General features: G+C 37.5%; 1 protein-coding gene across 6 annotated transcripts in view; it reads right to left on the bottom strand.

Annotated features, from left to right (window-relative positions):
* Acbd6 (acyl-CoA binding domain containing 6) overlaps window positions 1-13,768 on the bottom strand; it is a 136,082-nt gene that overhangs the window by 23,105 nt on the left and 99,209 nt on the right. The window contains exon 7 of one of the 6 annotated variants that reach the window (XM_060364479.1): window positions 8,516-8,602. The exons of the other annotated variants lie outside the window; for them this stretch is intronic. Within the exon in view, the coding sequence (XP_060220462.1) occupies window positions 8,531-8,602 (72 nt within the window). The 3' untranslated portion in view covers window positions 8,516-8,530. Of the gene's footprint in view, window positions 1-8,515; window positions 8,603-13,768 lie in introns of those variants that run through there. 6 annotated transcript variants of the gene reach the window in all.

The following is a 13,768-nucleotide window of genomic DNA, read 5'->3' as shown; positions in this document are numbered from 1 at the left end:
GCCCCAGCAGAAGCTAGTGTATAAATGTATATAAAAAGCTGTGAGTTAAGTAAGTTATGAAATCACATACAGGATGATTCCAACTGGGAATTAAGATGTGCATGCCCCTATAAGAAAAAGGGTAAATAATGACAGGTTATCTTGGAGCTAAGACTATGGATGATTATAATTTTTCTTCATAGTTGTTATTTAGAAACTTTTCAAATCCTATCAATTTTGAAATAGTTACTATAAAATCATTTTTACTTTCAATGAATTTGAATACAATGTATATTGTACAAAATTATCAGTTATTTAACTATTACCTAGTTGTTTCTAATAATAACAAACAAAGCCATTAAAATGGCTATTTGTAAATTAATGACTACTCACAAGTATGAGCATGACAGCTTATTCCCAGCTCCTGATCTACCCCTTGTCTGATGTGTTCCGTAGATCACCGTGCCTAATTTGAGGCTTTTGAGTTCAGATGTTACAGGTTGAAGTGTCCTGGTGTTTAATGTGACATATTGAGATTTTTTTTCTTTTAACTTAAGGTATATGTCCATCTAAGAAATCAATTAAAGCTGGGACACAAACATAAGAACCATGACTCCAATCACAGAATTGATTGGCAAAGGAGGAATAGAGAGATAGGAGACCAACTAGGCCGTCTTCTAATTCTATTTTCTGCCTCTTGAGAGTACTTGAGAAAAGAAGCAGTTTTTAAAAAAAGAATTTTCTTCAACTCTGAGCTGCTTGTACCTTATGTCTAAAGGAGATGGGTATTTGGGTGAAACAAGACAAAAGACAATTATTTTAAGTTATTATTTATCTAACTGTAGTCTTTAAGGACTCAAATGTACTATTCTTTTATTCCTTTTTGTATACCTAGCAAATAATAAGCACACAAGACATAATATTGCGGACTTATTTGGAATGATTATGGCCCACTAAAACAAAGCCTGTTTAGGTTTTTAAACTACTATAAACAATTATTTTAGATCCATGATGTCATAATACACTATTATAATTATGAGGCTCAAATAAAATGTTATTTACATCTATATTATAAGATGGAATTTAGATTAAAGCATGAGTATAACTCTATGCATCATTTCTTTTAACCTCAGAAGAGGGAATAGGAACCCAAACCTTAGTCTTTACAGACATTCTGTTTTAAAATATATTATAAAGAATAAATGGAATTGAATGTCAAGAATGAGTAAGTGAACGCTTTTACTCATCTGGTTTACAACTTATATCAGCTAATTTTTCTAGATTTAAATTGATTAAAGTTTTTGGTTGTTTCATTTCGAATGACCACACCAGAAGAAAGCTGTTTGTCATGGTTATTTATGCTTTTCCTTTCTGTTTTAGCTTAAAGGAAATGTTCAAATTTAATAAATACAGAGTTATTATAAAGAACAGCCAAATCTATTCCAATACATTAGAACTGGTCACATGTTTGAAATCTTTGTAACAGATGATACATTAGGGTAAAATAAAACTACTCAGTTGAATTAAAAGTAAACAAAATAACAGGATAATGTTAAAATGAATCAAAATTCACCAATGCCTAAAATAAAAACTATAGCGGTAAAAAGCACACATATTCTACTCTCTATATATCCTCCATACCCTATCCAAATAAATAAAATACACACCAGAACATAAATGAATGAAAAAATGACAAAGGATCTTTAAATACCCATACTCCCAAGTGAAGAAAAAAATGCAGCCATCGATGCGCACAATTTTTACTTATCATCATGTTTAAAATGATGCAGACTCATGACAGCCACTTTTCATCTAGGTGCCCTGTGCTCTGGAACACTGCAAACATAGGACTCGGAGAGAACACTGCACCCATATCTTTTTTTTTTTTTTTTGAGACTAAAAGAGAATTCTGAGCTTTTTTTCATCCCATACTAACACACTCCCCAAAATTCGTCATCTTTTTTTCTTTTATTATTTGTGATTATAGGCCATCTTCTGCTCTTTGGAGGCAAGAACTATGGCATGCTTTAATTTGATAGATTCCAATTTCCTTCATCCCTTCTGTACAGACAAACCTCTTCATGTGGTAATAAGAATTATGTAAGATTAGAGAAAAATGAACAATGGGTAGGAGGACAATGTGGCAGTGCTCTTGGACTGTGGCACTAAGTAATGGCTACAGGGTCTGGGTACAGAGGAAATGCAGACAAGGACTGTGCTTGACTGTGCTTGACGTGCGTTAGTTAATTAACTGCTCACCGGATGGAAGAATTTCAGCAGAGCTGAGAAGGTAACGAGAGGTCTAGAATCAAACCCAGGTCCTAAGGGAGAGCAGCCAACACTGAACCATTTCTCCCCCAAATACTTATTTCTGAATTAAGAAAAGGAACTCAGAGAGGGGACTAGTAGGACTCAGTTTCTACAAAGGGGAAAATAGCGAAAATGGTGGGGGCTGGGGAAGGGGAGACTTCTCAGGGGAGAGGAGGAGAAAAGGAAGAGGGACAAAAATGTTTGAAAAACTGTAGAGAATAATGTTATTTTACACAGAGTTAAAATTACCTATAATATATAAGTATAAATGTATAAAATGTATGTGTAGATAGATACATGTCAGTTACACTATTTGGGATGACAACACTCATTCTAAAATGGGCTATCTAACAAAGATCTAATGCCAGACACAGGAAACCTCTTTCAGAGTTGTTGATCAAGGTAGTTCAAGATATCCCAAAATAATATAGGCAATTGCTGTTGTCTTTGGTTGCTTCCCAGAGGCTGAAAGTAAGTCTCTATTGTCAAGACAAAAATACACTTTAGACCTAACAGGACTTCAGAAATCAATCTGGATTTGACTTGGAAGCCTCTTTCCAAGTACTAGCCCTGATAATATTAGGAGTGATACAAGCTGCCAAAGGAGAAAAGCAATTAATAGTCTTATCCAATCATAAATGCTTTTAAACCACAGCAATGATGAGAACAGCAAATATTCTGAAGAGTGCAAGAGTGGCACGTATAGTGGTGGTAAGCAACAGCCACATAATTCATGCCTGATCCTGTGAACTGACCCAGCTAGTCGGCTGGCGAGACCAAGGGCCCTCAAGGAGAACCTACTATTGCACCTTTCTTAAGGCAGTATAATTTCTAACATACTCTAAAACATCCTTATATTTACAGATATGTGTAGTTCTTACTCCTCATCAAAGAAGCTTCTTTTTGCAGCAGGCAGAGCCTACTACAAAAGCCATAGTGGGTCAATTACAGAGAACCATGGATCATTGGAATGCCTGTTCCCAATTGGACACATTTACAATACAATCCCTAAGGCTCAGGAAAGGCCGAAGAGGAGGGTTAAAAACAGGAGTCAGAGGACCAGAACATCTGTTGCAAGACAGTATTTTCTTTAAGAAAAGAAGAAGAAGAAGAAGAAGAAGAAGAAGAAGAAGAAGAAGAAGAAGAAGAAGAAGAAGAAGGAGAAATGAAATAAAAAGAACAAGGGGTTGGGGTGGGGGAGGAGAAGCGCCAGTCACCAGGCTAGACAATAACAACAAATATATACATCTGAAAGCAGGAATGAAGATTGCATGGAAATGGAGACATACTGCACCCTGAGGAAAAGAAAACTGCCGCCAGTCATCTTTAAAAAACAAACCAACAAACAGCAAGAGCTTCCCAAACATAAAAGAATGGCTGCCTTAGTCCTTTACTTCCCTTTCCCAGGATGTTTTCCAACTTAGACGACTGATTGGTAGAACTAGGACGAAGAACATTGGGACATTTCTCGAAAGTCGGATTAATAATCTTTGGGTGGTCTCTTTCATAGGCATTTCTATCTTTGAATTCTGGGTGTGTACAAAGACAGGCTTTCTATGTTCACTGTCAAAGTGCAGCGCCGACACTGTAGGCAACCAGGGAATATCTGCCCAATGAATAAATGCACAAAGGAAAAAGCGATGAAAGTAACGTCAGGGTCCCCTAATCTTTTAATGTTTCTTTTTGGGCAAATTAAAAATAAAACCGTGACGGTAATAACGCTGGCAGCAGCTAGTCTTTTCCAGAAAATAAGTCAATATCTGGAAACAGAAGGAACTCTGACTGTGAGCTCCAGTCTTGGCACTGCTACTTTTAGTACTTTTAGTACCCTCTCCAAACCCTCAAAAAGAAAAAAAAAAAAAGAAGGGATTCAGACTGGGCTGAGGCGAAAAGTGTAGGGTCGGGAGAGTGGAAACAAATAGGGGATATCAAGAGAGAATGAGATGGGGTGGCGGCAAATGCCTGTGCAAAGGGAGGTAGAGGCAGAAGCTCAAATTTGAGGCCTGGTACATCCAGGCCAGCAGTGCAGTGCTCTCGCTCTCTCTGTCTGTGTGTGTCTGTCTGTCTATCTGTCTCTCTCTCACACACACATACACACTCTTGTATTAACCACCCAGTGGTGAAGCCTAGGGTACTGAAGATCTTGGTTCTGATATCCAGCACCACAAAGTAATAAACCACAGAGGAATTAACTTGAATGTGGCAATCGCCTACAGAATTATCAGAATTTGAGGTCTGGGCAGGAAGCAAGATCAAATACACTGGTGTATACACGAGTTAAAATAAAATAAGGATAAATGTAGCTGGAGTTGAGGAGCTTCATAAACCAGGACCAAGCCTGACAAGGAGTAAGAGGGAGGGAGCGCCACAGAGACTGCACAAAATGGACTGCAGAGGGAAACAGTGAGCCTGAACCCAACACCAAGAGCCATCACTTTTAAATGGTATAATTAATTTTTATATACAAATACTGCATATTTCTTGTCGGCTATATTCCATAACCTTCTAAACAGTTTTAATTTTATTTGATTGATTTTACCAAAAACTTAAGACAGATTAATTAATATTTGAACAACTAAAGTTCAACTTGGCCTCTTTTTTGCTCTATACTTTTTAACTCTTCAGTTAAATGCCATTAGTGATAAAAATATACCCATTCATTAAAGATGTTTATTTGTATTGCTTACAGATAAAAAACACCTTTTTCTGAAAGTTTTAACCTACATTAAGACATTGCAAAAAACAATATACTTTTCTTTTTTTAAGGGAGGAAGAGCTTATTTTGGCTACTAGTTTCAAAGGTTTCAATCCATGATCCCACTGTTTGTGGCCATTCACGCTAACACAGAATACCATGGTGAATCACGTGGCAGGTGCATGTCACGGTGAACAGGAGACAGAAAGATACAGAGGGACCTGAGACAAGATGCAGCCCTCAAGGACAGCCTCCATGACCGATCTTCTCCAGGTGGATTCCTCCTCTTCTGTTTAAGAAACTTACTTTTTATCTTTTAAAGTTGCTAACTATTTCTTATGAAGTCAGTTTAAAAACAGTTTTGTTCTTTAGTTATCAACAGACTTTGTTATTCCATTATTTATTAAATTATCACTCCTTCAATGTGTTTCTCTAAATACAACCATAAAACTCATTTCTAAAGTCCTTAATCTGTAAGAAGGACACACAGTTAAATCTGTACTCTCCCTGTCCCCCTCAACAATGCCTAATTTTGACCTAATGAACCAGCCTCTGGAACAATAGTGCAACTAAAGTAAAACTCTTGAGTGACACCTAATTTTAATATTTTCTCCCAGCACTCTTTAACTCAACCTGTTAAGAAACTATCCAAGCCCCATGAAACTGATACACATTTTCTACCCAAATGCAAATGCTTTACCAATCCCCACTGGAACACAATGACATCTTCATTGGTCTTCCTGCCCTTCTCCCGAGTAATAGTAAATGGCGATTGCAAATGAGCATGTTAAAAAAACATCACATTTTATCCTCATCTTAAAAATACACATATACAAAGACAGAAGGAAGAGCATGTGAAAACACATATACAATAAAGGAAGCACTCAAGAAAACTGGCTAAGAGGAATTAGATGTGGTAACAGAAATTTTGAATTTTTTATATTTAATTTTAACTTTAATTTTTTATATTAATTACAGTTTATTCACTTTGTATCCCAGCTGTAGACCCCTCCCTCATCCCTTCCCTATCCTACCCTCCCTCCCTCATCTCCTCCCATGCCCATCTCCAAGTCCACTGATAGAGGAGGTCCTCCTCCCTTTCCATCTGATCCTAGCCTATCAGGTCTTATCAGTAGCGTCTGCATTGTCTTCCTCTCTGGCCTGGTAAGGCTGCTCCCCACCTAAGGAGAAGATGATGAAAGAGTCAGCCACTGAGTTCATGTCAGAGACAGCCCCTGTTCCCCTTACCAGGGAACCCACTTGGATACTGAGCTGCCATGGGCTACATCTGTGCAGGGGTTCTAGGTTATCTCCATGCATGGTCCTTGCTTGGAGTATCAGTCTCAAAAAAGACCCCTGGGCCCAGATTTCTTGGTTCTGTTGCTCTCTTTTTATGTAATATAGTTTTAAATACTATTTCTAAGCTTAGAATGTGCTGCCTCTCAGATCTGTAACAGTAGATAATTAATTCGACAATTTAGAAATCTGAAAGCACATTTGCTGAGAATCTTTCTTAATACCAAGCCTAAAGAGATGGTTTGGGACTGGAATGATAGAGCTACAAGCCAAGAATCAGCTCAGGCCGCCAGACATCACGGGAGGATTGTGTCTTCAAGCAGACTGTGCTTATGCACCTCGCACCTTGATATTAGAGTTCACAAGCACTTCTTATTCTGAGCATTCACAACTGTCACGTTCTGCCTAGCTGTTTCTGCTACCTGTCCCTAGCCTCACGTCAGCATCCATCAAGTATCACCTGGCCTTTACAGTTCATGACAGGCCACAACTCAGACTAAAGGATGACCGTGGCCACTGTGGTCCCTATTGATTGTTGTCATTCCCCGTCACCTCTGCACTTCCAGTGTATCTCCCACTATGGCACTTGACCACAGGCTGGCCTGCCACTGTTTGGCAGTTGTTTAATGAGCTCCTTCCGGTCTCAGTCAGGCAGTAAATGACCTGAGGACAGAGACCACATTCATACTTCCTTTGTGTCTCCTAGTGTCTTGGCACATCAAGGTCATGAAGTAGTTGAAAGAATATGTAAATTGAACCTGACAATTGCCCGGTTGTTAGGGTTATGCTTACACTATTGGCTTCTCTGTGGCGGTCTAGATATTAAAATTCTAGCAATTACTCTTTTAATCATGATAACATTTCATAAACTGGAATAATTTATATTCCCATAAACATAGAAAAGAATATAAAGGGTTATTCTCAGTCCAGACATTGTGATGTCATTCTATAACTTACATTACTTGCTAGCTATCTTTAATCTGGGTGGTTTTTAAAAAAAAAAAACAACAAATTTATTATTTTTATGTATATGGGTATTTTGTTTGAATGAATGTCTATGACCACATATGTGCCTGGTACCCACTGAGGTCAGAAGAAGGCAGCAGAAATTACAAGTAGTTGTGAGTTGTCATATAGGTGATGGGAATCGAACTCAGGCCTTCTAGAAGAGCAACAAGCAGTCTTCAGAGTTAAGCCATCTCTCCAGCCAGCAATGACCATTTTTAACGTCATTGCACTTAAAATCTTACCCTAGTCAAAATGGCTACGATGAACAAAACAACTGACAACAAATGCTGGTAAGAATATGGTCATTATTTGCTAGAAATGCAAACTGGTTTGGCCATCTGGAAATCAGTATACAGAATCTTCAAAAGGCTAAAAATAAATCTACTATATGACCTACCTATACCATTCCTATATATACCCAAAGGACCTGACATCCTACTCCATAGATACTTGCTCAGCTATGTTCATTGCTGCTCTAGTCACAATAGCTAGGAAATGGAAACAAATTAAATGTCTTACAATTCACAAATACATAACAAAATTGTGGTACATATACACTATGGAATTTTATTTGGTTGTAAAGAAAAAATTGTGAAATCTGTAGGTAAATGATGGAAGTAGAAAATGTATTGAGAGAGGAAACCTATACAGAGAAAGAAAAATGATCCATGTTCCCGCTCACCTGAGGTTTCCAGCTCTAACTCTTTAGTTACCTGGAGTAACTGAAGAAACCAGGAAAGTATAAAGGAATCATGCATGAAGGAGCGGTAAGGAGGGGCAAGGGATAAAAGTAGGCTTAGGAAGATCTATGTGACATGAAGGGGTGAGTAGAACAAACGAGTGGGGAAGAGTCAATACAGAAGAAGAGGGAGGGAGACGGACAAATAAAACCAAACATGTTTGGAAAGGCCTTAAGGAATCACATTGTTTACATTAACTTAAAATTACATATACAATATAAGCGCAAGCACAAACACATACATGCATGCATGCACGCACGCACACACACAGTTTAAATAAAGTTATGCCTCTTGGGCTGATAGTACTCCCCTCAAAAACAATAGTCTGACAAAAACCCAGTATGAAACAGGAGAAACCTTCTTTCAAGTTGTTTGTCAGGGTATCTGAGAGACTTCTAAAACACTGCAGGCTACTGGTGTTTCCCTTGGTTGTTTCTTAGAGGTGAAGTTAAGTCCTTGTATTCGAAGACAGTACGCACTTCTGACAAAGGATGTGGAAAATTTAAAGCTGGATTTGAGCTGAAAGTCTCCTCCTGAGTTCTAGCTTTGCAAGTACCAGAAGGTGACATGTAAGCTACCAAGAGAAGGAAAGACTAATTTTACCAAGATGTGATATGAACCACAACAGTACAGTAAAATACTCCTAAAGGTGCAACAATGACTCACATACCTTGGTGGTAACCAACAGCTATTTAGTTGGACTTAAGCCTGCTCTAGCTAACTTCCTGGGACTAGTGAGGTCATTGACGCTTGAGGAGAACCTAGTACCACCACTTTACCAAGTCAGTGTAATTCCTAGCGGCATTGTAAAACTCATCCTTATACCTACAGTCATCCAATACAGAGAATCACAACTGGCCAAAATGCAGAGATAGACTGATCATGGAGTGTCCAGCCCCAGTGGATACATCTACAACACAACTCTTGTAACAAAGGCTTGGGGAACATTCTGGAAAAAAAGGGCAGAAACATTTTAAAAGCCAGAGGACTGAGAAGTTTGCTGTGAGGTTGTCTCCTAGACTTGAAAGAAAAACTATACCCCTAGCATGTCAACAAAACAGGTGATTAAACAAGACCCCACAATGACAACATCAATAGATAATGCTAACATAGAAAAAGACAATCTCATAGGGTCCCAACTGTAAAGAAAGAATTATAGCCAACTAACGACTGCTGAGAAAGGGAGAATTTGTCTGGCCCTGGAATGACCCCCTAACTGGTTATCTAACACCAAGTGATCAGCCCTGAAATTATATATACACAAGCAACACCAAATGAATTCAGCAGATTGTAGCTCTTTAATATATATATCATTAGTAATAAAAAAGGGCATGAATGTGAAGGGGTGTAGGGGAGGATATGGGAAGGGGTTGGAGAGAGGAAAAAGAATGAAAAAAGAATTCTAGTCTATGGGCTAGAAAGATGGCTCAGAGGTTAAGAGCACTGTCTGCTGTTCTAGAGGTCCCGAGTTCAATTCCCAGCAACCACATGGTGGCTCATAACCATCTGTAATGGCATCTGATCTGGTGCCCTCTTCTGGCATGCAGGTGTCTATTAGAGCACTCATAGACATAAAATAAATAAATCTTAAAGTAAATAAATAATAAAAAAAATTAAAAAAAAATTCTAGGGCTTGTTTGAGAGCACTGGCTGCTCTTCCAAAGGTCCTGAGTTCAATTCCCAGCAACCACATGATGGCTCACAACCATCTATAATAGGATATGATACCCGCTTCTGGCATGCAGGTACACATGCAATAACACTTGTATGCATAAATAAATCTTTATTAAAAATAATCCTATTCTAATTAAAATAAAACATAATTAAATGCTAACTTTCATTTTCCATATATCTTACCACAATAAAAATAGTCAACCTTAAAAGATCCCATTTTAAAGGTGTACTTTCTATTTTAAAGGTGTACTTCCTTCTTTTTGTTTCCCCTTTATTGTTATTGGGAAGAGGCACATTTGGCTCAGACCTGAGCTGTCTTGTGTTAGGGTTCCTGAAAATAAGCAGTATGCTTCCTTTTCGTAGTATCTTTGGGTTTAACTTTTCACTTATTGTAAAATTGCCCTAAAACTGCCCACTAGATTTAGAAAACTCAAGACTGATACCTGCCTTCCTCTTAATCTCCCGTTTCACTAAACATTAAGGTGAAAGTTAATGAAGTAAATGAAACTAAACTTCATTACATTAGGGGCCAGAAAATGAGTGCTTCTCTAAAAAAGGTAAATATTCTGAGTGCTAGAGAAACATTAAATAAGCAGTTCCTCCCCCCCCCAATAAAACAGAACAAAACAAATTTAAAATGGAAATGCTGAGAGCTGAGCTCTGGCCTTCGTTTACATGCAGATTTGTTCTGGAGGATGAGGCCCGTGACAAGAGCATCCACAATCTAGATGCTCTGGGAAATGGCAACACCTTTGAAATGTAAATAAAATAAAATAAACACACACACACACACACACACACACACACACACATATATAAAACGGTGTTTCTCAACTTTTAAGTATTTATGTTCCCTTCAGATTAACATAAGATTTTTATGTTCTTTTAATATTGAAATGAAAAATTCCACTACATAAAACTTCTACTAACACATCTCAGATTCAATAACTATAAAGATGTTTTCTATTCCGTTTATTTTTTCTCCTTTTTAAGTACCTTCAAGCCAAGCTCCAGATTTTTTTTTCCAGATTTTGTTTGTTCTCCCCAACATATCTCAATGACTCTTAAAAACAAAAAAAAAAAAAAAAAAAGGAAGAAAAAGAAAAGAAATGGATTGCATAGACCTTATTTGGATCTTCATTCCTACTAATTAAACAACAATACAATCAAGAAAGAGTTGTGATTTTCCATGTATTAAAAAGGACACTACTAATTGGCTACAGAAGTAGCTGCTCAGCAGAAAGAAGAGTGCAGAATTTATCAACAATGAAAATGTTATTTCTATCATTATCACATATACTTTTAATATATACTAAATTCCTGGTTTTTTTCCTTACTTGAATATTCACGTTTGCTCTTCTTCATACAACTACCCACACTCTGCCACGTCCTCATATATTTCTTTACAATAGTTGTGGCCCAATCAATACTGTCACAGGCTGTTTTGCTCAGCCCCATTTAGCATGTCTATGGAGGGAGTCTCTGATATCTTCATTTTTGCAAAGTTCTTCAGAAAATGAAGATGCTTTTAACTGGCTTGAAACTACTTGTTCTATAGACAGGCACATCGCCCCTGATAGCTGGCCTCGGCATGCAAGTGGCCCTGTTTTGGAAATTACTGGCATGACTTCTTTTCACTTACCCTTAGGTTTAACCATCATTTTAGTTGTCTTACTTGAGCATCGCTCAAAGTAACCAACCACTTTATCTCTTGGCACCCACCTGATACTGTTTTGTTACACTTTGCTCACTAGGAATTCCTGTGCCAAGAAGCATGGACTTTGTGTCCTTCACTGTAGTAACTCCAGGCCCAGAAGCCTGGGTTCACAAATGCTATAGCTATACATGCACAGAATGAACGGATAAATTTGGCGGATTTAGAAGCCTTCTGGAATATGCTAATGTAATCTAGTTGGAAAACAACAGAAATATTACTTAACTTATCATCACTAAGACTGGGAAGATAGAAATAACTTCTTTGTATGGAATTTTCCTTTGCTAGTTTGGGTGATTCGCCCCATGGTAGCTCATGTCACCTTACTGGTTAACAGGAAAACTTTGAGACAGTGTTCTATAGAATATAACTGCAACTCTCAACCTCTGTCTAATCAGTTCAATAATAATTTCCAAATGTACTTAATGGACTATTACACCAGTAATTAGAAATCAAATTTTGCTAGGCTGCAAAAGATGTCAAAATTATGTATGCTCAGACTCAGATACTTTACAATTAAAATTTTATTTAATTAGCATTCCTCAGAGAAAGATATTTTTTAAATTAAAATTTTATTTAATTAGTGTTCCCATAATCTACATTAAAATTTATTTGTAACCTGCTGACTTACATACACACATCAGGGTAGGAAAAACTATACAAGAGCTGGCAGTGGCTAACAAAATTCAGTGACATAAAAGAGTAAGTGACAATTAATAATAACTATAGCCCAGCAAAGAAAATGATTTAAGGTTGCGGAGTGGGAAAATATATGAATAAAATGGAAAAACTTATATAAGTTGCTTTGTGGGGTATTTGAAACATTCCTTCCTTTCACCCACATTTTTGTGAGTTAAGGTTAATGGATTTCTATAGCACTCCTGTGTCATTACTGCCAAATGCTTTCCTACGGATGAGGCAGATACCTGGTTATTTAAGGAGCAGGATAAATGGGCCAAGACAGCTTTCCCTATCCCCAATTCACCAGGGAGCGTTTGAGAATTCCACCTGACATGAGGACAGCACTGTGCTCTTAAACAATCTGCAGTTTGATCCGATTGTTCCCCAGTGGGGGAGGTAGGCCACAGCTCACTCAAGAGTCATTGATTGGATTAACAGCCTAATTCCCAACAGATGAATAGAATACTGATGTCTTGTCAGACCAGATCACAAAAGGAAAACACAATCTGCTTCTACAGCTCAGAGATTTAACCCTTGATGTACCTTCAAGCTACAATCTCCAGTTTTTTGAGTCCTATAATTTTTTTCAGAACTATTTGCCTACAAATTATTATCACTTGTGATTTTTATCACCATTCACAAGCTTTCTTCTCTTTGAGGGAACATTTCAAGATGTTTACAAACAAGGGAAGATGTTTACTTTAATTTTTACTGTGCATATTAGTCTTGTCTAATTCCTTGCCTGGGCTTCCTAAAGAAATGTTAAATAATCTGCTTTGCCTGGGACCCAATAAAAGTAGGGCACCCGGCCTGTGGGGGAAAATGAACAAAGACCAGACATTCTAGATGAAACTATTGGGAGCCCCATTTTCTGGCTTAAGTAACTGATTTTATTACAGGGACCGAATGACTGTATTAAGGGGAATAGCTTTTCAGTAAATGCTAGCCTTAGTTTATGCCTCCATTCTACCTCTTTTCCCATCCTTCTGTAATTTGATAACTTTTGTGCATGGCTGGACAACTAAGAACAAATAAAAAGGTCTTATTTCTGATAAAGTTAAAAAATACGCAACACTCCATCCAAGCCAGATATATATTACAATTATGATGACACACCCACCATCTTCTAGACAGCTTTAATAATACCTGATTTCATCTATTTTTGTACATTACTACGTACTGCCTGCTGCAATAACAACAAAAACCCACACAAATCTTCACTATTTCTAAGTAAAAGCAACAGTAGTAGTGGCTAATGCTGGTCACCACACTAGGCAATTTACATTTGTTCTTTTATTTAATCTACTCAACAAGTAGGCATTACATTATCTCCTTTCACAAATGACAAGACTAAAAGCTCCATCTTGCCCAAGGTCACATGATTTGCAGGTGGCAAAGTGAACTTCAACTGTGTCTCTGGCTCTAAAGCTTATGCTTTCAAACACTACAGGGAATTCATGTTTTGTTTTGTTTTCTATGCATTTTCCTGTTTACATGGAGATTCTTCAGCATCCTGAGGTAGTAAGATTCAGTTTCCTCTTAGAGTCTCTTAAGAGTGACAACTGATCTTTTGAAAAAAACATCTCTATGCATAAATGCCTTACACTGACTTTTCTTTGTGTCTCTGTATGTATTGTGTACGTGTGGATATAACTTTGTATAAGTGTGGGC

The sequence above is a fragment of the Meriones unguiculatus genome, chromosome 11 (genome assembly GCF_030254825.1).
Source record: "Meriones unguiculatus strain TT.TT164.6M chromosome 11, Bangor_MerUng_6.1, whole genome shotgun sequence".
Lineage (NCBI taxonomy): Eukaryota > Metazoa > Chordata > Mammalia > Rodentia > Muridae > Meriones > Meriones unguiculatus.
Note: the sequence above shows the minus strand (reverse complement) of the source record. Positions and strands in the feature narration are given on the sequence as shown.